This window comes from Aquarana catesbeiana, linkage group LG06 (genome assembly GCF_042186555.1).
Source record: "Aquarana catesbeiana isolate 2022-GZ linkage group LG06, ASM4218655v1, whole genome shotgun sequence".
NCBI lineage: Eukaryota > Metazoa > Chordata > Amphibia > Anura > Ranidae > Aquarana > Aquarana catesbeiana.
Genome location: NC_133329.1, coordinates 107,682,889 through 107,710,672, shown reverse-complemented (window position 1 = coordinate 107,710,672; position 27,784 = coordinate 107,682,889). Strand labels below are relative to the sequence as shown.

The window sequence follows — 27,784 nt, the reverse complement described above, 5'->3', positions numbered from 1 at the left end:
GGAGAAAGACCTCTAACTCCTGATTAACCCTCTCAGTCTGTCGATTGGATTGAGGGTGGTAAGAAGAGGAGAAATCCAAGACCATATTGAGGGATTTGCAAAAAGCTCTCCAAAAACGAGACATAAATTTAACGCCGCTGTTGGAAACAATATGAGAAGGAACCATGAAGGCGGAAGATTTCTTGAACAAAAATGGAAACAAAGCGGGCAGAAGGCAGACCAGGAAGGGAAACAAAATGAACCATCTTGGAGAACTGATCGATTACTACCCAAATGAACGTATTATTCTCAGACGGTGGGAGATCAGTGATAAAATCCATGGCAATGTGAGACCAGGGCTCCTTAGGAATGGGCAAGGGCATGAGAAGACCAGCAGGGGCTTGTGTGGAGGATTTAGACTGAGCACTGACATGACAAGCCTTGATGTAGTCTTTGATATTTGAGTGGAGATTAGGCCACCAGTAGTGGCGACTGATGAGCAGGAAGGATCAGAGGAACCCAGTACGACCTGCCAACTTGGAATCAAGTCCCCAAAGAAAGATCTTAGCTCTTAGTTCAGTGGGGACGAGGGTCTTGCCAGGAGGAATTTTTGACTCCAGGGTGGTAGAATGGGCAACAATAGATGAGTTTAGAATGATTGGCTCAGATTCAGGGGTGGACTCCTGGTCCAAAGTGTCAAATGACCTAGAGAGTGCATCAGAGAGTTGTAGGGACCAGGTTTGTACCTAATCGTGAAATTAAAACAGGAAAAGCAGGAAAAGAAAAGACTCCACCTGGCCTGTCTCGGATTCAGACGTTTAGCATTCTGTAAGTACTGTAGATTCTTATGATCAGTAAAAATCATTATGGAATGAGGGGAACCCTCCAAGAGATGACGCCACTCCTCTAACGCCAATTTAATTGCAAGAAGTTCCCGATCACCAATAGCATAATTTCTCTCTGTCTGAGAATTTTTTTTGGAGAAGAACGCACATGGTCACCAATAGCATAATTTCTCTCTGTCTGAGAATTTTTTTTGGAGAAGAACGCACATGGTTAACGTCTCTTTCTCAAAGGATTGAAGAAGAACAGCTCCCACCCCCATTGAAGAAGCGTTCACTTCAATAAAAAATGGATCCCCAGGATTAGGTCTCCTCAAGAGAGGTCTAGAAACAAAGGCCTGTTTCAGGTCACGTAATACAGAGACAGCTTCAGGGGGCCAGTCCTTGGCATTTGCACCCTTCTTGGTGAAGGCGATAAAAGGTGCAGCAATGGAAGAGTAATTCCTAACGAAATGCCTATAATAATTCGTAAACCCAAGAAAGTGCTGTGTGGCCTTGAGGCTAGCAGGAAGAGGCCAGTTGGTAATAATGGCCAAGACCTTTCCAGTATCCATACAAAGACCCAAACTCGAGACAAAGCATCCCAGAAACAGGACCTCAGAACATTCAAAAGAACATTTCTTTTAGGATATCTTAAGGATAGTCAAGAACAAACCAAGATCGGTAACTAGAATCAGACATGGAACACACGGCAAGAAGCACACGGAAGCCAAACACACATAATTGATCAGCAGGGCTGGCTTGCAGTGCACAGGTTAATATAGAGTTCCCTGATAGGGGTTGGGGTGGAGCCATGCTTTGAGGAAATGCTTGTAATCCAAAGCACTCGTATATCAAAGCGAGTTTCCCCATAGGAATCAATGGAAACTCAGATAATTTGTTCCACAGTGACTGCTGGTGTATGCAGTACTGTATGTGGCCAGAGGTGGGGGGGCCCCGGAGACACTCGGAGACACTCAGGAACGGAGTATCTCTGAGTGTCTTCATGCATCACCGGCGCCCCCGCACCTCTGGCCACATGTGGTACTGCACACCCCAGCGGCTTGGATCCTGCTCGTCTAGTGAGACAACGCAAATTGAGTCAGGATTTTTTTTTTACATAGCTCGTATTGCGAAACATTTGTAAACCACATTACTCGCAATCCGATGTTTTACTGTACTGTAAAGCTGGAAAAGTGGAGCTTGCACCCAATGTGTCCAAAGGTGGAGGCGATGGCTTATCAGACCCACCTAGAGCAGCAGCATACACTCACCAGCCACTTTATTAGGTACACCTGTTCAATTGCTTGGTAACACAAATTGCTAATCAGCCAATCACATGGCAGCAGTTTAATGCATTTAGGCATCTAGACATGGTGAAGACAACTTGCTGAAGTTCAAACCGAGCATCAGAATGGGGAAAAAAAAAGGAATTTAAATGACTTTGAACGTGGCATGGTTGTTGGTGCCAGATGGACTTGTCTGGGAATTTTAAAAAAAACGGGATTTTCACGCACAACCATCTCTAGGGTTTACAGAGAATGGACTGAAAAAGAGAAAATATCAAGTGAGCGGCCATTGTGGGAAGGAAAATGCCTTGTTCATGTCAGAGGTCAGAGGAGAATGGTTCCAGATGATAGAAAGGCAACAGTAACTCAAATAACCACTTGTTACAACCAAGGTATGCAGAATACCATCTCTGAACTCACAACACATCAAATCTTGAAGCAGATGGGCTACAGCAGCAGAAGACCACACTGGGTAAAACTCCTGTCAGCTAAGAACAGGAAGCTGAGACTACAATTCGCACAGGCTCACCAAAATTGGACAACAGAAGATTGGAAAAACATTGCTTGGTCTGATGAGTCTTGATTCAGATGGTAGGGTCAGAATTTGGCATAAAACAAACATAAAAGCATGGATCCATCCTGCCTTGTGTCAACGGTTTAGGCTGGTGGTGTAATGGTGTGGGGGATATTTTCTTGGCACACTTTGGACTCCTTAGTACCAATTGAGCATCGTTTAAACACCACGACCTACCTGAGTATTGTTGCTGACCATGTCCATCCCTTTATGACTACAGTGTACTCATCTTCTGATGGCTCCTTCCAGCAGGATAATGCACCATGTCACAAAGCTCAAATCATCTCACCACTGCTTTTCTTGAACGTGACAATGAGGTCACTGTCCTCCAATGGCCTCCACAGTCACCAGGTCTCAATCCAATAGAGCACCTTTGGGATTTGCATCATGGATGTGCAGCCAACAAATCTGCAGCAACTGCGTGATGCTATCATGTCAATTTGGACCAAAATCTTTGAGGAATATTTCGAACACCTTGTGGAATCTATGCCACGAAGAATTAAGGTCGTTGTGAAGGCAAAAGGGGGTCCAACTTGGTACTAGCAAGGTGTGCCTAATAAAATGGCCTGTGAATGTATATTCTGCCACCCTCTCTATTTGTTATGTTTACTGTTAATCACCGTGAAAGTGAAAGAAAACCCCAAATTTTGACCCCAGAACAGGAATGGAGGGAAAATCTTCTAATGGGGACACTAGCACCTCAGGTCCTCAATCCTCTTTCCCAGAAGTAATTCAGTAGCTAAGCTCCCCTTGCTCCCCTTCCTATCACTGACCCTCTAGCTCAGCTTCCCTTGCTCCCCTACCCAGCAGTGACTCAGCAGTTCACCTTCCCCTGCTCCTCTTTCCTAGCAGTGATTCAGTAGCTCAGATCCAACTCCCGGAAGTGACTCAGCAGCCTTCTATTCTTTAATGTAAACACATAAAAGGGAGGAGGGTGCAGATGAAGCTGACCTGCTGAGAGAAGGACTTGAAGGACTGATGTGAATTTGTGAGGATGAATTGCTACTTAGTACAAGCAGCTGCGAAGGATAGTGAGGGCTTGCCTCAAACTTCATATACTTGTGGTTAAGAATATGTAAATACTTAAATGTCCATAATAGGGTTGCCACCTTTCTGGGATGCAACCGGTTTTGAATCATGTTTTCAGGTTTCAGGCGGACACCCGGACCCTGACACATTTTTCAGGTTGGGCTGTGGCTCCACAAGTAACCAACATAGTCACACACAAATCTGTTGCCGCCTGGGAGCTGCTGAGGGCTGTCTGGGGGCAGGTTTGGCATCACTGGGGGGGGTAGGGCGATGATGTCAGCAAGATAAAATTGGCCACACCCACTGTTCGCTATGGCATACTATGATCGCCCCATTACTACTCTCCTTGGGGCACTCAAAAGTGTCCCAGGCCACTAAAGTGTTTGGGGTTGGCTTGAAGAAAAGGTGGCAACCTTAGGCTTGATTCACACCTAGGCATGTTGCTTTTGAGTGTTTCTGCAGTGTTTTTTGTGATGCTTGCCACGTTTTTGAGCAGTGTTTTTGCAGCGTTTTTAAAGCGTTTTGCGTTTTTTTTGTTTTTGTTTTTTTACAGTTTTTTAAGACTGTATACAGTCTAAAAAAAAAAAAAAAACGCCAAAAACGCAAAACGCATCAAAAACGCTGCAAAAATGCTGTAAAAACGCTGCAAAAACGCTGCACTTGCGTTTTTGATGCTGCTCCATTGAATTCTATTAGGCTCCATTCACACTAGCGCGTTTTTTGATGCATTTTGCATTATGCAGAAATACATGGGAATTCTTTAACATGGGTTCCTATGGAACATGTTCACATCAATGCCTTTTTGTACCTCTGCATTTTTGGAAAGGGTCAGGGACTTTTTTTCATGCAAAATGCAGCGTTTTGCATGTAATAGAATTCAATGGACCAGCATCAAAAACGCAAGTGCAGCGTTTTTACAGCGTTTTTGATGCGTTTTTGATGCGTCTTTGGCGGGTTTTTTTTTTGTTTTTTTTACATTTTTTTTTAGACTGTATACAGTCTAAAAAAAACTGTAAAAAAAAAAAAAAAAAACGCCGCAAAAACGCTGTAAAAACGCTACAAAAATGCTGCTCAAAAACGTGGCAAGCATCACAAAAAAAACTCCAAAAACGCTCAAAAGCAACATGCATAGATGTGAATTGAGCCTTACATGCAAAACGCTGCATTTTGCATGAAAAAAAGTCCCTGACCCTTTCCAAAAACGCAGAGGTACAAAAAGGCATTGATGTGAACATGTTCCATAGGAACCCATGTTAAAAAATTCCCATGCATTTCTGCAAAATGCAAAATGCATCAAAAAACGCATTAGTGTGAATGGAGCCTTAGTCCATAACCTGGTCAGGTTCCGTTTAAATGTAAACCATTGAATGTACTAGCTGTGATTACCCAGCTGTTGTGAAAGAAAACATCTTAGCAGGCCAATAGAGGGTGGACTGGGCTGCTGGGCCTTGTAGTGTCATACCAACTGGAAAACTTCTGGATTGCTACAAAGAAGCAAACAGCTAATACCTGGTGCTGTAGAACACACACAATGCACTCATGCCTTCCCTGGGACAGCTGGAATGTTGTTCTAACAGCCGCTGTGGTTTTGGGACAGGGATAATTAAAGCAATTATCAGAAACCCTGTCGTGATGTTTTGCTAACCTTGTTAAGGGTCCCCGTAGCTTTTAAGAGATTGTTCAAGGACACTGCAATAGCAGGCATTAATCTGTAGCTATAACCCTTTGCTTGACCTTGATATTGGACCTGAATAGGGATTTACCATCCATTCAGCAGATCGTCTCTTCAAAAGTAAGACCTGCAGAACATCACTCTAGCCATCCTTTTTCCCTTAATGTAAACAGTACTCCCTTCTTCTGTAATAGAGAGTTGACGTTAGTCACTAATCTTGCTCAATGAGCCCAAATGAGATCATAAAAGCGTTGATTTCCACAGGGGATATGATGATTCAGACATCGTTTACCCTAAAGAGAACAAAACCAATGCATGCAGAGTTTACAATTTGTTGAAAAATGTGACCGAATCATCCTGTCCACCCACAAAAAAAGGGAACCCTTTATGCCGTGTACACATGAGCGGAATGTCCGACAGAAAAAGTCAGACGGAAGCTTTTCATCGTCTATTCCGACCGTGTGTAGGCCTAATTGGACTTCTTTTTTGAAAATTCTGACGGACCTAGAAATGGAACATGTTCTAAATATATCCGATGGAACCCATTCCTATCGGGAAACTCATCTGTATGCTGTTCTGATGGACTAAAAACGACGCATGCTCTGAAGCAAGTACGAGACGGAAACTATTGGCTACTGGCTATTGAACTTCCTTTTTCTAGTCCCGTTGTACGTGTTGTACTTCACCGCGTTCTGGACGGTCGGACTTTGGTGTGACCGTGTGTAGGCAAGACCGCTTGAGCGGAATTCCGTCGGAGAAACCTTCGGAGTTTATTCCGATGGCAAAAGTGGTCGTGTGTACAGGGCATTAGAGGTAACTTTGGCCAGCAATACAAAATGCCTAGATGCCTGATTGTAAGGCTGATCCTTCAAGTATATCCAAAGCCCAAACTCACTGCCTGTTTTATCCACTGTATATTCTGAACCACCACACAACTAGTGCACGTGGTTGCGGCATGGTCCCATTCACTTGAATGTTGCCGAATGCAACATGAGCTAAGCTTTGCAACTCAGGCTGCTTTCACACTGGGGCGTTGGGGGCAGCGGCGCTTTGCCCACGATTCGGAGACGCTGCCCATTGATTTCAATAGGCAGGGGCGCTTTAGGAGCGGGGTATACGCCGCTCCTACAGCACTGCAAAGATGCTGCATGCAGGACTTTTTTTACCGCCCCACAAGCGCACCGCTGCAGCGTGAAAGCTTTCACACTGGAGTGACAGGAGAGGCTCTTTACAGGTGCTATGCAGGCGCTATTTTTAGCGCTATAGCACCTGTAAAGCGCCTCAGTGTGAAAACAGCCTTAAAGTGGACCTCCACTTAACCACTTGCCCTCCAGAAGGTTTACCCCCTCCTTCATGACCAGGCTATTTTTTGCGATACAGCGCTGCGTTACTTTAACTGACAATTGCGTGTATCCAAATAAAATGTATGTACTTTTTATTCCCACAAATAGAGCTTTCTTTTGGTGGTATTTGATCACATTTGCAGGGTTTTTTTTGCACTATAAACAAATTTTAAAAAAATTAAAAAAAACATTTTTATCAAAATTTTTTAAAAAATCGAATTTAATTATCAATTTAGGTCAATATGTATTCTGTTACATGTTTTTGTTAAAAAAAATACCAATAAGCATATATTGATTGGCTCCTGCCACTGCTCCAGCGCTGTTTCTGGTTCCAGTACTGCTCCCCTTACTTCCTGCATTCACAGAAAATGTCATAGGCTGTCAGTCAAACTCCTGTGAAGAGGGAGTGTAGGCGTGGCCTAACAATGCTGTGTGTGTCTATGGATGCACACAGCCCAGCTCGGGAGTGCGCTTGCTCAGGTACCCCCTATCACCCCGTTGCTGCAGGTGGCACCTGGTGAAAGGAAAAGCTGACAGCGCTGGCAAGGAACTGCCATCAGAGGAGGAAAGCAACCATTGTTTACAATAGTGTTACACAGAGGAGGTAAACATTACCTTTTCTTTATTTAAAATATAAACAGATGTAAGTCTTTAGTATCACTTTAACTCTCCTTCCCTTACATGTGCTGTCTTCCAGGTTCTGGGTCTTCAACCACCTTGACTGGCTGGGCCGAAATGATGTAACTCCTGCACATGCAGGTGTGTCGAGAATACATACTGAGATGTGTATGCATAGCTCAGTGTACATTTTAATCACTCCAGCTCGGGGAGGTTTACCCCCCCTTCATGACCAGGCCATTTTTTGCCATAATTTAACAGAAAATTGCGCGATCATGTGACACTGTACCCAAATAAAATTTATATCCTTTTTTTCCCACAAATAGAGCTTTCTTTTTGCGGTTTTTATTTTTTTGCGTTATACACAAAAAAAAAAGACCGACAATTTTGAAAAAAAACATTTTTACCTCCTGCTATAAAACATATCCAATAAAAAAAAATGTCTTCATCAATTTAGGCCAATATGTACTCTGCTACATAAAAAAAATCCCAATAAGGGCATAGTGATTGGTTTGTGCAAAAGTTATAGTGTCTACAAACTATGGGATATATTTATGGAATTTTTATTTATTTTTAATTTTTTACTTGTAATGGCGGTGATCAGCGACTTATAGTGGGACTGCGATATTGCAACAGACAAATCGGACACCTAACTCATACCTCCCAACTGTCCTTGATTTCGAGGGACTGTCCCTGATTTGGAGCAATGCCCCTCTGTCCCTCATTCCTCCTCATTTGTCCTTCATTTTGGTCTGATCTATATAGTTGTATATAAAATGTACTTTTTATCTTTCAAAAAAGTGTTTCCCAGTGCTAAACCTTTCATCCAAATTCTGCAGATTTTCCACTTTCCAGTTTTGGTAAATCAACCCCCTAGTGCTTCAAAAAATGTAATTTATTTACATTTTACATCTACAGCCGTGGCCAAAAGTTTTGAGAATGACACAAATATTAATCTTCACAAAGTCTGCTGACTCAATTTTTATGATGCCAATTTGCAAATTCTCCAGAATGGTATAAAGAGTGACCAGATGAATTGAAATTAATTGCAAAGTCCCTCTTTGCCATGAAAGTGAACTTAATCCTATAAAAAAACATTTCCACTGCATTTGTGAAGAAAGCTTCAGGTTGACCATGAAAGTACAGCAAGCGTCAGGACCATCTCCTACAGCTTAGCTGCAGGATCGGGGCACCACCAGGGCAGAGCTTGCTCAGGAATGGCAGCAGGCAGGTGTGAGTGCATCTCCACATACAGCGAGGAGAAGACTTTTGTAGGATGGCCTGGTGTCAAGAAGGGAAGCAAAGAAGCCACTTCTCCCAAGGAAAAACATCAGGGACCGACTGATATTCTGCAAAAGGTACAGAGATTGGACTGCTCAGGACTGGGGTAAAGTCATTTTCTCTGATGAATCCCCTTTCTGATTGTTTGGGGCATCCGGAAAAAGCCTTGTCCAGAGAAGAAAAGGTGAGTGCTACCATCAGTCCTGTGTCATACCAACAGTAGAGCATCCTGAGACCTTTTATGTGCGGGTTTCTTCTCAGCCAAGGGAGTGGGATCACTCACAAATTTGCCTAAGAACACAGCCATGAATAAAGAATGGTACAAAAACATCCTCCAAGAGCAACTTCTCCCAACCATCCAAGATCAGTTTGTTGACGAACAATGGCTTTTCCAGCATGATGGAGCACCTTGCCATAAGGCAAAAATGATAACTAGGTAGTTTGGGGAACAAAACATCGACATTTTAGGTCCATGGTCCAGAAACTCCCCAGACCTTAATCCCATTGAGAACTTGTGGTCAATCAACAAAAAAAAAAAAAAACACAAATTCTGACAAACTCCAAGCGTTGATTATGCAAGAATGGGCTGCCATCAGTCAGGACGTGGCCCAGAAGTTGATTAACAGCATGCCAAGGAAAATTGCAAAGGTCTTGAGAAAGAAGGGTCAACTCTGCAAATATTGACTCTTTGCATAAACTTAAAGCGGAGTTCCACCCAAAAGGGGAACTTCCGCTCATCTGATTCCTCCCCCCCCCGGTGCCACAATTGGCACCTTTCAGGGGGGAGGGGGGTGCAGATACCTGTATTAGACAGGTATCTGCACCCACTTCCGGGAATAGACTCCCGCGGGAGTCACGCCCCCCTCCCGCACCCCCCCCCCGCTGTCTCCTGGGAATCCTGGGAAACACACAGGTCCCAGGAGATAGCGGGGACCACTTAGGACGCATGCGCAGTAGGGAATCGGGAAGTGAAGCCTCAACGCTTCACTTCCTTATTCCCTCACCGAGAATGGCGGCGGCAGCAGCCGAGAGCCGAGCCGTTGCTCGGCGGCGGTAGCGCCGAGGGCCGAGCTACTGCTCGGCTTCGGCTGCCAACATCGCTGGACTTCAGGACAGGTAAGTGTCCGTTTATTAAAAGTCAGCAGCTGCATTATTTGTAGCTGCTGGCTTTTAATATTTTTTTTTTCAGGTGGACTCCCTCTTTAATGTAATTGTCAATAAAAGCCTTTAACATTAATGACATGGTAAAATCTGACAAAAAGATCTAAAAACACTGAGGCGGCAGACTTTGTGAAAATTAATATTTGTGTCATTCTCAAAACTTTTGGCCATGGCTGTACTTCAACTTTAGAATGAAATTCAGTTCTTTCCAACTTGCAGAAAATCACAGCTCATGTGGTCAATGGCCCCTTATAGTCTGTATATCTTTCATGGTGAACGCCAATTTCATGGGTCATCGCACCAATTATCTTATTTGTCATGCAACTGTAAAAATTACAAGGAATGTAAAACTTACATTTAATTGGCTATACTTAGCATTTCATTAGCAGACATCTGAATCTTTCAGAGCTTGCCAAATACCAGAGTTCTGGCACTTCCCTAATTAACAGATAATTAACTAATTAACTTTACACTCTTTCCTGCAAAGCAAAATGTTTGCATCTTTTCCTGGAAATGTGTCTGTGCGTCTAGGCCCTTCTCAAGCCCAAGCTGTAAATAGGACTTAGAAGCTTTGGTCGTACAGGTGTAGAATTTCCTGATATTGGCACAATATCACTGTCTTTTTATTTTCTTGCCCACCGGTGGATGCTGTAAGATGCCTCCCACACAGATGGTTCCTTTTCTACTAAGCAGAGACATGGGGAGAGCCAGTGTGCAAGAGGACCTCCCGCTAAGACTAGAGAGGATTCCTTTAATTGGTGCTAATTAGAGCATCTGTTCTCCAAAGCGGATGAGGTGTCGTTGTTGAAAAGTCACAGGGAGGGTGGGGTGGTGGTGCTTCCAGGAGGAGGGAGAGGAACAGCTTTATTGAAGGTGGAAGGGATGAAAACAGAGCTGGAGAAAAAGAAAAAAAAAAAAAAAACTATTGTGCTAAAAGAGGTCTACCAAGATTGCAGTAAGAGAGGGAAGAAAAGGTGGCTAGATGTTTTCGAGATTAAAGCGACACTAAACTCTGGTTTAACCAAAAAAATCTATTCAAGTATGTATCATTGACCGCTTCAGCCCCGGAAGATTTTACCCCCTTCCTGACCAGAGCACTTTTTGCGATTCGGCACTGCGTCGCTTTAACTGACAACTGCGCGGTCGTGCGACGTGGCTCCCAAACAAAATTGACGTCCTTTTTTTCCCACAAACAGAGCTTTCTTTTGGTGGTATTTGATCGCCTGTGCGGTTTTTATTTTTTGTGTTATAAACAGAAAAATAGCGACAATTTTGAAAAGAACTCAATAATTTTTACTTTTTGCTATAATAAATACCCCCCCAAAAATATATAAAAAACATGTTTTTTTCCTTAGTTTAGGCTGATATGTATTCTTCTTCATATTTTTGGTAAAAAAAATATTGATTGGTTTGCACAAAAGTTATAGCGTTTACAAAATAGGGGATAGTTTTATGGCTTTTTTATTATTATTTTTTTTTTTTTACTAGTAATGGCGGTGATCTGTGATTTTTATTGGGACTGCGACAGTATGGCGGACACGTCGGTCAATTTTGACACATTTTTGGAACCACTGGCATTTTTACAGCGATCAGTGCTATAAAAATGCATTGGTTACTGCAAAAATGTCACTGGCAGTGAAGGGGTTAACCACTAGGGGGCAGTGAAGGGGTTAAGTGTGTCCTAGTACGGAAGGGGGGATGGGACTGTGCAGGGGAGATGACAGATCGTCTGTTCATACTCTGTACATTTTACACACACAGATTCCGGTTCTCGGTGTGCCCCGAGCGATCGCGGGAGCCTGGCGGTGATCGTGACCACCGGGCACTCGCATCGGCTCCGTGGGTGAGCGGGGGGGGGCGTGCGCGCGCGCCCCCTAGTGGACATCTATGTTACCGATGTAACATGATGGCGATTCACGCAGCCGAGCCATGTTGCCACAGTACAACTGCGGCGGCTGGTCGGCATGCGGTTAAAGTGCCTTCTATTGCTCTCAGCCTCCTCCATATCTCTAATTTCCTTTTTTTTTTCTTTTTTTGTTGCTGGCTACTTTGTTCTCCATGGTCCCACTGTATGTAGGAACATAGCCACCCTCTTTTGCTAGCTCCCGAGATGAACTAGGGAATTTGGACTATGGAATTTGTAGTGCACATTGCACATGACCACAGCTAACGTACACTGCTCACTCCAAACCATTGAAAGTGAGGGAGAAATGTAAAGGTTTGGGAGCTCACAGAGAACATTATAAGGATGCAGAAAACACAATAAGAAACCAATTTATGAAAACTAGATTACATGGCCATTAAGTAGGGGATGTGCATTTTTGGAGAATAATTCTGGCCATACACTGATCGTAATTCGGATGGTTCAGAGCAGAGACCGGCCAAACTTTGATCAGTGTATGGCTGTTGCTTTGTTAAGCCTAGTACACACGGAATGTCAATCGAAACCGGCCGACTTTTGGCCCGTTGTTTTTCTTTCAAAGGCTCATGAGCAAAAAAGGTCAGCACAGCAGGGGAGATTGATGTACTAACATTGGATTGTTAGGACAGAATCTCCGATCTGACCCGTCAGGTTTTTTTTTTTTGTTCAACCAAGCGGTGTGTACTAAGCTTTAGTCGAAAGGACATGCTGGTATATTTTTGTTTATCAGGGGCTGATCAGTGTATTCTGACGGCAGTGGGTCTCGCTGTCTGGGGACAATGCCTTGTCAAAGGAGATGTCTCCATCCATCTCATTTGTGTGGATGGAAGAATCTGTTCATTTTTTTTGTGTCCGCTGTATGGGAAAAAAAAATCTATGTCTAGCATAAGGATATTGTTTAGTGTCAATTTTAATTAAAGGACAAAAATAAAAAAAATGATGTTCATTCCTTAAAAAAAAGCTGAAAGAACAAAACAACTGTTCAAATCCAGTGTGCTTCTAAGTTCCTGTTTGCGCTGTCAATACAGCATCTTTCCTCAACCAGTGTTGTCAGTCCCACCTCCTAGACTGCAGAAATCTGCATATCCCGAGCACCCTTCTCTTCTCTACATGCATACATTGATTTCCATCCCAGCAAAATGGTGTCTTGCTGAACTCCAATTAATGTAAATCAACACTGCTGCCTTGACTGCCAAGAACTTTCCCACATACCATGAGTAGGGAAAGGGTTCTTGGGAGATGTAGTTCTGGGGGCATGTCATTAGGACCTGAGTTCATAGCAGTTTCCCCTGCAACAGTTTTACAAGGTTGGTGATGATGTCACAGGGACTCAAGGAATAAAAAAAGTTTCTCACTAAAGGAACAAGGTAAAAGGAAAAAGAATGCTGTCACTTTAGTGGGGGAGTGGGTGGTTTAGAGCTAATTTGGGTAATGCCTGGACATACACAGTTAAGGTGTATCTAAACCCAAACAATTTAACAAAATCTATTGTTGCCCGTGTTGTTGTAATGTCATCCTTTTTTCATTTTCCTCCTTTTATTAAAGAAGAATTCCAGGTATAGCTATTTTTAGATAGTTGCATACAGCTTGGACCAATATAACTATGCATATAACATACCTAGTTGATCCCACTGGAAGCTGGTAATCAATATAGCACTGCTACTACAGTGATTTCTACCAGCTTCCAGGTCCAGTGCCAAGTGGCTGTCCTGCTGCTTACTGAACACAGTAAGCTCGCTTGGCGTCATTAAGAGACACTTTGTGTTTTCTCAATTAATGTAAAACATTTTCTGATTGGAGAAGGATGGAGATAATTATGTTGCCACCCCACCCCTCCACTTCATCCAATCAGAAAATGCTTTGCATTCATTGAGAAAATGCAAACCATTTTCTGAATGGTGCCCAAGCCAAGCGGGTAACCTCCTTTGTTCATAATGCAGCAGGGAATGGGACCCAGAAGCTAGTGGAGATCACTGGAGTAGAGAGTAGCAGGTGTCTACTACAGTAATTTCCAGATTCCAAGGGGATCCCACAGGTATGGTCCAAGTTGGACTAATACAACCATTAGAAAATATCAATACCTGGAACTCTTCTTTAAATCATACCTGGTGATCCTACCTACAAAATGTACCCACAGGCACTTCCTTTATTTCCTAGGATGGCAACAGTTAAGCTGGGTGCACACATACAGTTTTCTTTTCGTTCAACAAGCAGGTTGACACAAGTAATGCTGATGTAGGGATCTCTCCTGCTGACACATTGTATTCTGACAGAGGGACTCCCCCACCACTAGAATACACTGATCAGTGCTTGCAGCCAAATGCTGGTTTTCCAGCATGACCATTCCTGACAGTTGTACCCATAAAAGTAGGCTGGTTTCTGCTAAACTGGCTTTTCAGCCATGTGTTGACGGGTGGCAGACTGCCACGTGCATGGCCATGGTGAGCAGCTGAGCCAACCCCCAATGTGGACTGACCTCCTGGGCAATGCAAGACTTTTGTCCAACTACTCTCCCTGATGTGTGGATGGTAGGTGGAGACCGACCCCCTGTCTACCCTACTGGCTGTGCGACTTCACTCTCTCCATCCGAGGGGTATCTGAGTGGTGGCCTATTCTTTCTCAGGCTTGACAACCAGGTTACACCAGTGACCCATGTCCAAAATGGTTGCCACCTCATCCCTTTAAAACGGTACACATATTCATTACACAGGTTTTGAGGCTAATTTAATGCAGATAAAGCACTAAGTGAGTTTAAGTACCACCTTAATCGGCCACAGAACCTAAATAGTAGCTTTAAAGATCACAGGCTCCACCACTTAATCGTCTTAATTGACCGAAGGCAATTTTCAAAAAGGAAAATCAGCTGCAATACATGCTAGGTTTTCCACTCAGCTAACGACTGTGGATCAAGCACCCGGGAGCTCTGTCATCATTATGTTATACAGGTAGTAGCACTGATTCTTCTGTTTGTAATTAATATGTGTGCGGTTTTAAAGGGATGAGGTGGCAACCCCAATGTCCAATGTGCAACGCCTCTCTCTGACATAGCTTCCTTCTTTCCTCCCTCCCCCCTCCACTCCCAAGGAGGGGAACAAGGACGAGTCCTGCTGTCCTCTTTTCGCTTTCCTTCTCCAGACCCAAATTGAACTCCAAGCATCATTATCATCCACCTATTGGGTCTCCCTCCCACTCCTTCCCCTTAGGGGAGGGGTCCTACTCAAAGGTAAACTCTCCCCATTCCACCTGCCTGCAGGTGAGTACCAGGCTTTACTCAGTTGCTCACGAGTAGGGATGAGCTTCGTGTTCGAATTGAACCCATGTTCAACTCGAACATTGGCTGTTCGGTCGTTCGCCGAATTCCGAACGTTATGGGCCGTTCGCGCCAAATTCATCTAAAGCTACAAGTTAGTGCAGTGCGTCCTGCTCACAGTGTTCAGCTAAACCTACAAGTTATTTTTTTGCGAGCTCTGCACAGTGTTCATCTAAAGCTACAAGTTAGTGCAGTGCGTCCTGCTCACAGTGTTCAGCTAAAACTACAAGTTAGTGTGGTGCGTCCTCCTCACAGTGTTCAGCTAAACCTACAAGTTATTTTTTTGCGAGCTCTGCACAGTGTTCATCTAAAGCTACAAATTAGTGCAGTGCGTCCTGCTCACAGTGTTCAGCTAAAACTACAAGTTAGTGTGGTGCGTCCTCCTCACAGTGTTCAGCTAAAACTACAAGTTAGTGCTGTGCGTCCTGCTCACAGTGTTCAGCTAAAACTACAAGTTAGTGTAGTGAGACCTCTGCACAGTGTTCATCTAAAACTACAAGTTATTTTTTTGCAAGCTCTGCACAGTGTTCAGCTAAAGCTACCTGTAGAAGGTTGGTGGTGTTTTCCTGATCCTATCAGTACCGCAGGCAGCTAAAAAAGCTACAAGTTATTTTTTTGCGAGCTCTGCACAGTGTTCAGCTAAAGCTACCTGTAGAAGGTTGGTGGTGTTCTCATACTACAGGCAGGCAGTTGATTTTGCTAGCTGCAGTATCAGTATATATATATATATATATATATATATATATATATATATATATCCCAGCTTAGTGCAGCTACAGGCCATTAGTATGTCTGGAAGGCCAAGAAGGAGAGGCAGACAGTCACAAGCCAATAAGAGAGGGCAAGCAGGCTCTGTGTCTAGTGCTGGTCGTGGAGACGGTGCATCCTCATCAGCACGTGGCTATGGGACACGCTTGGCCTTTTTTTTGGCAGCTGGCCGTGTTGAGCCGCAACATGCGGAAGACTTGGTCGAGTGGATGACCAAGCCGTCCTCATCCTCCTCATCCTCTCTTACCCATGCTCAGGGTACTTTGTCTGGCAAAGCAGCGGCCTCTTCCCTCAGCTCAATGTCATCAGTGACTCCTTCCCTAGCCCCACCATGTCCTCCCGAGGAGTCCCTCAAACTGTTTGACCACAGTGTTGGGTACATGCTCCAGGAGGATGCCCAGAGTTTGGAAGGCTCTGATGATGATACTGAGCTCGATGAAGGCAGTAACATGAGCACGGACAGAGGGGGTGCCCAAGAAGGACAGCAATCTGGCAGTCATGCTCCCCCTGCTGTAGCATACTGCCAGGTTTGCTCCAGTGATGAGGAGGGAGGGGATGATGAGGTCACTGACTCAACGTGGGTGCCTGATAGGAGAGAGGAGGAGGAGGAGGAGGCAGCACTTCACCAACGAGGCAGGATGCCCTCCAGGGGCCAGCCTAAGGGCAGCACATTGACTGCATCACACCCCAAAGCTCCACATGTGCAGGGCGCTGCAGTCTCTGCGCGTTATTCAAAAAGTTCTTTGGTGTGGGCCTTTTTTGAGACAAGTGCATCAGATCACACCGCTGCTATTTGCAACATATGTCTCAAGCATATCTCACGTGGCCAAAACATCTCCCGCTTGGGTACCACATGCTTGACCACACATATGTTGACCTGCCATGCAGTTAGTTGGCAAGCGTATCTAAAAGACCCACACCAAAGAACAAAGAGGACCTCTCCTTGCTCCTCATCAGCTGAGATCTCCAACCCCACTATACCTTCAGTCCTCTCTGAGACCTGCACTGAGAGGAATGAAGGTGTAGAATTAGGTGTGTCACAGCCAAGTACTTGTGGGCAATCTGCTTTCGGTACACCAACGTCAGATTGTACCAGGCAAATTTCCCTGCCCCAGCTGCTGCACCGCCGAAAGAAGTTTGCTCCCAGCCATCCACATGCCCAGCGGTTGAATGCTAGCTTGGCAAAATTGCTAGCACTTCAACTGCTGCCTTTTCAGTTGGTAGACTCTGCCCCCTTCAGTGAGTTTGTGGAATGTGCGGTTCCTCAGTGGCAGGTACCCAAACGCCACTTTTTCTTACGGAAGGCGATTCCGGCTCTCTACCGGCATGTGGAAGGCAATGTCCATGCCTCGCTGGACAGGGCGGTCAGCGGTAAAGTGCATATTACCACTGACTCATGGTCCAGCAGGCATGGACAGGGACGTTACCTAAGTTTCACGGCGCATTGGGTGACTCTGCTGGCAGCTGGGAAGGATGCAGGACAAGGTGCAGTAGTGTTGGAGGTTGTTCCGCCACCACGCCTCCAAAATGCCACTACTAATGATTGTGACACACCTCTCTCCTCCACCCCCTCCTCTTCTTCTTCCACCATGGCCTCTTCCTGTGCTTTGTCCTCGGAACCAGCGGTGCTCCGTAGCCGTTCAAGGGGCTACGCAAGTACGCAGGCCAAAAGATGCCATGCGGTGCTTGAGCTGGTGTGCTTGGGGGACAGGAGCCACACTGGGGCAGAGGTTCTGTCAGCTCTGCAGGGGCAGGTTCAGAGGTGGTTGACGCCACTCCAACTTAAGGCAGGAATGGTGGTTTGTGACAATGGCACCAACCTCCTCTCTGCCCTCCGACAGGGACAAATGACCCATGTGCCCTGTTTGGCTCACGTCCTTAACTTGGTGGTGCAGCGGTTCTTGGGCAGGTACCCGGGCTTACAGGAGGTCCTGAGGCAGGCCAGGAAAGTCTGTGTGCATTTCCGCCGGTCATATAATGCCAGTGCTCGGCTGGCGGACCTCCAAAAGGAGTTTAACCTGCCCAAGGACCGCCTAATCTGTGACATGCCCACCAGGTGGAACTCAACGTTGGCCATGCTGCAGCGGCTGCACATGCAGCAGAGGGCCATCAATGAGTACCTGTGCGACTATGGCACCAGGACAGGGTCAGGGGAGCTTGGTTTTTTTTCCCCACGCCAGTGGGCCATGATCAGGGATGCATGCACTGTTCTGTCATCATTTGAGGAGGCCACCAGGATGGTGAGCAGTGACAGTGCATGCATCAGTGACACTGTCCACCTGTTGGAGCACACGCTGCGTGGAATAATGGACAGGGCACTTGAGGCAGAACAGAGGCAGGAAGAGGAGGACTTCCTTAGCTCTCAAGGCCCCCTTTATCCAGACAGTGTTCCTGCGTGCCCGCCGATCACATAGGAAGAGGACGAGGAGGAGAAGGAGGAGGAAGATTGTGTCAGTATGGAGGTGGAGCCTGGCACTCAGCATCAGCAGCAGTCTTTAAGGGATCAGTCCCAAGAAACACATGGACTTGTACGTGGCTGGAAGGAGGTGGCTGCGGACCATGTCGTCCTTAGTGACCCAGAGGACTCCGGACCGAATGCCTCAGCAAACCTACGCTGCATGGCCTCCCTGATCCTGCAAAGCCTGCGTAAGGATCCTCGTATTCGTGGTATCAAGGAGAAGGACCAATACTGGCTGGCAACCCTCCTTGATCCACGTTACAAGGGTAAGGTTGCGGACCTTTTCTTGCCATCGCAGAGGGAACAGAGGATGAAACATCTTCGGGAGGCCTTGCAGAAAGGTCTGTGCAACACGTTCCCAGAGACTGGGAGGTTACAAACTCCTGTTTCTGTACAACGTGTTGCTGAGGCTTCGGTCAGTCAAAGAAGGAGCAGTGGAGAAGGTGGCCGTCTGACCGATGCGTTCAGACAATTTTTTGGTCCGCAGCCCCAAGGTATGATCGGTTCCAGCAACCATCGCCAGCGTCTGTTTTACATGGTGCAGGAATACCTAGGGGCAAGATCTGACTTGGACACCTTTCCCACCGAAAATCTTCTGGGTTACTGGGTCTTGAGGATGGACCACTGGCCAGAGCTTACACAGTATGCAATTGAGCTACTGGCCTGTCCTGCATCCAGCGTTCTTTCGGAACGCACATTCAGTGCTGCTGGAGGCTTTGTAACCGATCACAGGGTGCGTCTGTCCACCGACTCGGTCGATCGACTGACCTTCATAAAAATGAATCAGTCTTGGATCACCACCAGCTACCAAGCACCTGATGCTGATGTAACCGAATAATTTTTTTCAGATCCCTTCAAAGACTGCCTATGCTGATGCTGAATGACTATCCCTGAGTAATTATCCTCTTCCTCCTCAATGATCACGCTGATAGCTTGTAAGAACATTTTTGGTTCTGGGCGCCACCACCAGTGCCTAAGGCCCAATTTTTCCGCCCCTGTTTAACAGGGGCGTGTAATTACAATTTTTGATGCAATACTTTGCAGCAGGGCTCGTTTCTGCGTTCCAACTAGAGTATCTGTGAGGGGTTGCAGTGTTGTGGCACCAGCACCAGTGCCTAAGGCCCAATTTTTCAGCCCCTGTTTAACAGGGGCGTGTAATTAAAATTTTTGATGCAATACTTTGCAGCAAGGCTCGTTTCTGCATTCCAGCTAGAGTATCTGTGAGGGGTTGCAGTGTTGTGGTACCAGCACCAGTGCCTAAGGCCCAATTTTTCAGCCCTTGTTTAACAGGGGCGTGTAATTACAATTTTTGATGCAATACTTTGCAGCAGGGCTCATTTCTGTGTTCCAACTAGAGTATCTGTGAGGGGTTGCAGTGTTGTGGCACCAGCACCAGTGCCTAAGGCCCAATTTTTCAGCCCCTGTTTAACAGGGGCGTGTAATTAAAATTTTTGATGCAATACTTTGCAGCAGGGCTCGTTCCTGCGTTCCAACTAGAGTGTCTGTGAGGAGTTGCAGTGTTGTGGCACCAGCACCAGTGCCTAAGGCCTAATTTTTCAGCCCCTGTTCAACAGGGGCATGTAATTACAATTCTTGATCTAATATTTCACAGCAGGGCCCATTTCTGCACCCATCAAGAGCGAGTGAGGACTTAAAGTGTTGTGGCACCAGCACCACCACCACCACCAAAGGCCCAATTTTTCTGCCCCTGTGCAACAGGGGCATGTAATTACAATTCTTGATCTAATATTTCACAGCAGGGCCCATTTCTGCGCCCACCAAGAGCGAGTGAGGACTTACAGTGCTGTGGCACCAGCACCACCACCAAAGGCCCAATTTTTCTGCCCCTGTTCAACAGGGGCATGTAATTACAATTCTTGATCTAATATTTCACAGCAGGGCCCTGTGAGGGCTTACAGTGTTGTGGCCCCAACAACACCTAAGGCCCACATTTCTGTTGAGTATATAGGGCAGGCCCCTACTTTCAAACATCTAACTTACAAACGACTCCTAGTTGCAAACGAAAGGAGACAACAGGAAGTGAGATGAAATCTACCCCTAGGAAGGGAAATTCTCTCTTGTAAGAGTTAATATGGGAAAAACATTTCTCCTTTCCACTGATGCTTTCCAATCCTTGTTCCACAAAAAAACCCAAATTTTCAAAAAACATTTGTCATTGGGACAAAAAGTGAGGTGAAATCTTCTGAAGAGGAGGACAGACCGCAAAACAAATGTCACAGGGGTGATAACCCTTCCCTATGTTTTCCAAAAAGCTTAAAAAAGATTTTTTGGCTGGAGCTAAACACGTTAAAAATGTACCCGTTCAAAATTACAAACAGATTCTACTTAACAACAAACCTACAGTCCCTGTCTTGTTTGCACCGCCTGTATACTGCTGTTCAGAGTATATAGGGCCTGGTGGCCCCACACCTTTCCTTATTTTAATTTGGGTGCGGGGTTCCCCTTAATATCCATACAAGACCCAAAGGGCCTGGTAATGGACTGGGGGGTACCCATGCCGTTTGTCTCACTGATTTTCATCCATATTGCCAGGACCCGACATTACATTAAACCCGCAAGCAGTTTTAAATGAGATTTTTTCCTTTAAAAATGACATTTTGTGCAGGGACTGTTCTAAACACGGGAAACACGCGCCACTTTACAGGCATACTATAGACACACCCCAGGTACGATATTTAAAGGAATATTTCAGTTTTTTTTTTTTTACTTTAAGCATCATTAAAATCACTGCTCCCGAAAAAAACAGCCATTTTTTAAAAGTTTTTTTTGCATTGATACATGTCTCCTGGGGCAGGACCCGGGTCCCCAAACCCTCTTTCAGGACAATACCATGCAAATTAGTCTTTAAAATGAGCACTTTTGATTTCGAACGTTCGAGTCCCATAGACGTCAATGGGGTTCTAACGTTCGTGCGAATTTTCGGTCCGTTCGCAGGTTCTGGTGCGAACCGAACCGGGGGGTGTTCGGCTCATCCCTACTCAAGAGTAAGTTACCCTTCCCTACATACACCCAATTTGGACTACAAGCAGTCACAGAGTGCTGGAAGTACTGTAGGAAATGGCTTTCACCCTCTTTCACAGTTCATACTAAGGCTCTACACAATTTGCCCAGTGCATGTAGTGTGGTCAAGGGAAAACTGTATTTATTTTTAAATAATTTGCTCTTGCTTTACTTACAGTGATCTACAAAACTATTCTTATTTGGGAGTTTAGTTTAACTTTAAATACTGCAAACCAGGCAAAGGAGAACTTTAAGAACTTTGTACATGTGAAACCATCAATTTACCGAAACGTACACATGCAGTCTCCCATGGAAACCAGTCATAAATCTTTCATTGTTTGACCAGTACCAAGTAAAAGTCAGATTTATATAGAATATGGCACTTTCCATAGCATCACTGATTCTGGACTACCATAGTTGGGTAATATATTGGATCCCCATATAATAAATCACATTTTCCACAAAAAACCCCCAAAGTAAATGGTTCTGAGTGTACTCCAGCTGTCATGGTTGCCATACACTTACCCATGCACTCGTTGGCTTCACGAGCATTGGCCCTCTGCCACGGTCGATCATAGTGAAAGGCCTTGCACCGATCACATTCTGGCCCCTCTGTATTGTGTTTGCAGTCACACACCAGTTTTCCCTCTTTGTCTTTGCCACAGCGAGAAGCGTGTCCATTGCACTTACACCTGCCTCCCACTTGAAACTCTCCAACTGAGTAAAAATAGCCTGGTCCATCGTCTGATACATCAGTGTCTTTATTCCCCTGCAGGTGGGGGCGACTGAAGACCACACGAATGTCGGTGGCAGTAACCCAGTCCTGCAGAACAGGACTGTTATCAAAATCTTGGGCAGAAGGTCTTCCATCCAAAGTGCTAAAAGCTATAAGGCCACCAGTTAGTGGATAAAGGTCCGTATGTCCATCTGTGCATAATGCCTCTTGCTCATTTTGTTTGGTAACACTGGCACGGCTAGGTTTCCCATACAGCCGACGGCATTGGGAAGAGTAAAACTGGTAGGGTACCCAAGTTTTCCCATAATCCATAGATTTGTAGATAGCTACAGATTCAGGTCGAGGAGAGCAAAATTGTAGGCTTACATAGGTCACCTCAAACTTCTTCCCCAAGGAAAGGGTTAGACTGACATTTTGAGGAGAATGGCGGGGGAAGCTTTCTGACCTCCAGCAAGTCATGTTACCAGCGCTGTTGAGGTCAGTGAGATAGGATGGTGGGTGGGCTCGCTTTGGGTCAGAGGCATCACACTGCCGGGTAGATGGACGCCCACAAGTGCTGGAGGCTTGAACCTCTTTTCCAAAAGCTGCATTAACAAACTCTGGTACACAGCGACGAGGTAGGCCGTGTTCATCATAGCAAGGATCAGGAATTGGATGCTGTTGCTGTCCAGAGAAAGCCGAAGATGCAGAACTTAGCAGCCCAGGAAAAAACGTGATGAGGAAAAGTTGAAGCATCTTCAGAAGAAAAACAGCCCTGCAGCATAAGAAGAAAAATGTTATTAGATCGACATGCTTTCATTTTGTAGGATATAGCAGCACCAATTGATGATGACAGTATTTTGACTTGTGATTAGTAAATTATATAAATTGATTGAGTCATAAAAAATTAGAAAAGCAATGCGGACCAAAAAAACTTACTTGGCTTTGCCAAGGGTTTTCAGCCTGATATGATGGGTCACATGTTACAGGCTTTCAGAGTCATCATATTGTTTACTTACATACCCTTAGCACTGTGGCAATATTTCAAAGTATGAGTTCATCATAAGCCCTACTTTAGCCAAAATGTTTTTTTTTCATTTTGGATTGAAGAAGGATTAGAAACTACCAGGTTTTGTACGTACAAAAAAATGCCAAAGTTACCATGTTACTTAGTGAATTAAGCCATAAATGCCCCCCTTAAATCGAGATCAGTAGTACAACTACCAGTCCTTCGACTGCCAGAGTGCTAGGTGTAATCCTGAAGTCTGACCTCTCCTTTTGGCCTACATCAAATCACTGATCAAATCTTGCTGTCTCAACCTTCATAACATATCCAAAATATTCTTCTTCCTAACGACCCAACAAAGCTATTGATTTACTCCCTGATTATCTCTTGCCTCGGCTATTGCACCTCTCTCCTCAATGGCCTATCTGTACATAATCTATCCCCCCTTCAGTCCATCATGAATGTTGCTGTCAGACTCATCCACCTTTCCAATCGCTCAAGTGCCCGCTAACCCTCTCAGCCGATCCCTCCTTTGGCTTCCGCTCTCCCTACACAAGGCAAAACACTAGAACCCACATACAAAGTTAGCCACAACTATAATCCATACTACATCGCCAATCTCATCTCAAAATACCAACCACAGTTCTTTGCTCCTCCCAAGATCTCTTGCACTCTAGCTCCATTGTCACCTCCAGGACTTCTGCAGAGCCTCTCCCTTTCTCTAGAACTTCTTACCCCAATCTATCTCCTACCCTATCAACCTTTAGGCGATTTCTGAAAACCCATCTATTCAGAGAAGCCTACCCTGCCTCTAATTATCTGAACTTTTTCTATCAGCTCATCCTTATCTTTTACATTACTTGATCCTTCTCCCTTCATGCCCTCTGATCCCTCTTGTATTGAATTGTATTTTAGCTGTATGGTCTCCCTTCATTTTGTAAAGCACTGCACAAATCGTTGGCGCTATATAAATTCTGTATGCTAATAATAATAATCCAGATATTCCCCTTCACTCTCTTTTTAGTGGTATTCATCTTTAAAGCTCACAGTTTTGATTTCTTTATCAATAAATGTTTAGTAGCTGACCCTTCGCCTATGTTGCTATTATGGATAGGTTCATCTTTCCCTGTAGGAAAGCTGGGCTAAGCAGAAGGCATGTACTTACTGTGGTTCCATCCTCAGGACTTAGCAGCAATGTAGGGCTTGGAGGATGGAAGCACACTGCTCAGTAAGGGACACACTCATCTAACATTACCAGAAGTGTTGAATGCTGATGAGAGTGACAGAGGCTGCAGTGCTAGAATGGAGCAAACATAAGAGACTTGGCTGCTGGAGAGATTAGTATACTACTTCTTAGGCAGGCAACTGGCCTTTTGTTTCGAGGCCAGTTCCCTGCCTCGAAACAGGAGAGGTTTCCATTGCCGTGCTCCTGAAAATGTTAGTAATCTGATGATTTTTTTGGAGCATCCTATGTTTCAGCTAGCGAAGTCAAAATTAAGTCACAGATAGGCATACTTGTTTGGAAGTCATTGACTCAGAAAAGTCATTGGATTAGTCAGGCAACTAACAATTCTGGAAGAAGAGTTCAGCAATAGCACCCTGCAAATATCCCCATCTAAAGATTTCCTTCAAATCTTGTGTAAAGCAATCTTTTTTTTTTTTAAAAGGCTCAATCCAGTCAGACGTGAACAATTTGCATTTAAACTGACTCAGGGGACACAGCGTGCCTGCTGAAAGGCTCTACATTTCACTCAGCATTCATTTTTTGTAGCAAGCCTGAGATAATACAAACCATTATGCTCAGCGATTCAAGCAATGCTATGTCTCTGAGCCTGTAGTAGCACCTACCCCTACAACTCGAAGTGTGAAAGGTTTGACTTTGCAGAGAATCATGTAACAAGTGGCTGCAGCCTTTCCCAGAGGTCCCGTAGGACGTTAACACTTCTTGAAATATTTGATTATATTGGGTGTTGTGAAAAAAAAAAAATTCCAACTAAACTTTTAGTTAAATCAGATCTACACATTCTAAGTACATCAAAACAAAAGGTGTGCAATTTCTTACAGTTCTTTTTTTTTTATAGAAAAGCAAGCAGACTGCAGAGAAGGACCCTTGATCTGTGTATGGAACCATTGGTCACTCTGCAAATGACCAACAGGCCCCCCTTGGCCTCTCGACGACGTCAAGGAGAACACGGCGGCACAGGACAGAGCATGAGGTGATCTCAGCAGGTCAATGCAGGGTGCACTGGATGGGCGAATATCTGAAATGTGCAGATACCACCATTGGGTAAGCGGGCAAAAAAAAAAATGGGGAGATCGGCCGCAGTTCCTCTTTAAGGAGCCTTCTGTCTAAGGTTGCTACCTCACATCCATGCATGCACATACTAGGGCTCGGCTCCAGCATCTTCTGCTGTATGCTGTTCTTTGGCCATCTTTATTGGCTGGCATGAGATGATGCCACTCCCAGTGGTGACCGGTCCATAAGGGCGCAGGGGCGCCACCCCCCCTAGTTTGCATGCGGGGCGCCAGACTAATGGCTTTCTATGAGGTCTATCTTTTTTTTTACAAGCACAGGATTAGAACCCGAGGCTCTAATTGGCTTGTAAAAGGCTGTCCTCGAGGCGCAGAGCACTGCGCCCCGAACCCTCCTACTTCTGATACTATTGAATCAATATTCGCCATCGGTTCCTGGCTTTTCCTCCTGCCGAATCAGGACAGGGTCTAAAGAAGACTGGGTTAGCCAGGTGGAAGCCGGGGAAGCCGTGGCGCAGTGACTGCGGAAGGGTGAGTGCAAACCTGAGGGGGTTTGTTTGCCGCCCCCCCAAAAATGTTTAGCACCAGCCGCCACATGCTGTGCATGTGCTGCTGAATTTACATGCTGGAGAAGACAGTAAGCAGGCAGGAAGGTGTATCTTATTGCATGTCTTTTCTGCAATAAAGAGCCTGTCTACTTGCTGTTTGTGACAACGGAACTTTAGTTCCACTTGAGCCTTCAAGCATGTCTTTGGAGTTTGGTAGGAAACCGGAGTACCCAGAGAAAACCCACACAAGCACAGAGAGAACATGAAAACTCTATGCAGGTAGTGTTGTGGTTGGGATTCAAACCAATGACCCTAGTACTGCAAGGTGGTTTCTAAAAAAAGTGAACTGTAAAATTTTTTTTTGGAGCATCCGGAATGCATTTAGCTAATTTAAATTGAATCTGGATTTAAAGTAATTTAAGTTATCTTTCAAAATTTAAAAAGTAGCAATGTTCCTCGCAAGGAAATAACAGTTCATTGACTTAAAGCAGAACTCTAGGATTTCCCACCCTTCCATCTCCTCCAACCCTCAAAGTCCTCCCCGATATTTATTTCTTTAACCCCTATACATAACTTTTTTCTTGAAGTCTTCTTGCTTGGCCTGTGACATAATCCCCAGCTTCTTCTGCGGTGGGGCATGCATTCTTCCAGGACTGAGTGGTGCTCATATCATGACACGTGAGAGCCATTCAGTTTTGGAGTACTGAAAACCCAGCCATGTGATTACGCCCAGAAAAGGGGGTGTAAACCACGGGCTGGGATGACAGGACATGGGCAGAATGACATAGTATCATTCTGCCCTAAAGAGGACAGCTGGCACTGGACCAAGGAAGAAGTCAAGGACAGCACTGCAGAACAACATAATTATAGAGGTGCTGGGAACTTCTAGACTTGCATGTGTAATCAGATGAAGGAAAACTTCATGCAAGCTCAATAGCTCTGGAGAGGTTTCAGAGCACCCAGGCTTCCTTCGAAGGGCACCCAACAGTAGCTCAAAAAGTAGAACTATAAAGAAGAGTGCCAGAAATAAAGGGTCCAAGATCATTTTAATTGTTAGAAAAAAGTAATATAAAAAATATTCAACGTGTTTCGGGGGCCACACCACTCCCCCTTCATCAGGGTTTAATACAAAGCTTGGATGGACATCACAGATCTATTTTAGAACCAGTATTGAACTATACTCAAGAAGTAACAACTTGACAGCAGTTGCTGGGTAGCACTGGAGCATGGAGAGGGTAAATGAAGAGTGGCACTATCAAAAAGAATATTGGCACTATGCAGGGGGCATAACAATAAAAAAAAATTAAACAATCCACTTTATTTGTTGCCTGGAGATCCTCTTAAATCTGCTTTCAAAATGTAAAAGTATCTTTTACATTGGACTTTCATTTCTATATTGCATTGCACAACTACCCCGATAGAGTTAACCAAGGAGAGAAAGTTCTGCCCTGCTTTAAAGGGGTTAATGGTGCCAGACGTCTCTCACTCTTTCTTTTAAGAGCACATAGTTGAAAGTTTGCCCAGCTGAGATTAAAAAAATAACAGTCAAAATACTTCCAGTACAAAAACTAAACATAGTTATATATACAGAATATGATGTGAGCATTGTGCCAGAACTTCATGTTAGACCCCAGAGCTGCTGGGAACAGCCCCTCAAAGACAGATATACCCCAGAGCCATCCATCACAGTGCCTCAAAGACGGATATACCCCAGATCTACTCCTAACAGCCCCACACAGACAGATACACACCAGAGCTGGGACAACGTCATATAAATAGGTATAATTTACAATGGGAGAAAGAGCAGGCTCAGTGGTTAAATGTGCTGGCACTACACCAAGGACACACTGGAGACTCTAGCACCGTGCCTTGTGTCAGCCTCTGGTGACCTTGGACGGTACTTTATTTACATGAATGCCTTGACGCTAAAATTAGATTGTAAGCTTTTGTGTGGCTAGGGCTCAGCTTTGTGAAAAGTGCGAGGACTTTAGAACTCTACAAATCTGGGATGGAAAAG

General features: G+C 44.9%; 1 protein-coding gene across 1 annotated transcript in view; it reads right to left on the bottom strand.

Annotated features, from left to right (window-relative positions):
- Window positions 1–27,784, bottom strand: part of NTN3 (netrin 3) — a 179,028-nt gene that overhangs the window by 95,021 nt on the left and 56,223 nt on the right. The window contains exon 2 of the mRNA XM_073636633.1: window positions 21,771–22,735. Within this exon, the coding sequence (XP_073492734.1) occupies window positions 21,771–22,716 (946 nt within the window). The 5' untranslated portion in view covers window positions 22,717–22,735. The remainder of the gene's footprint in view (window positions 1–21,770; window positions 22,736–27,784) is intronic.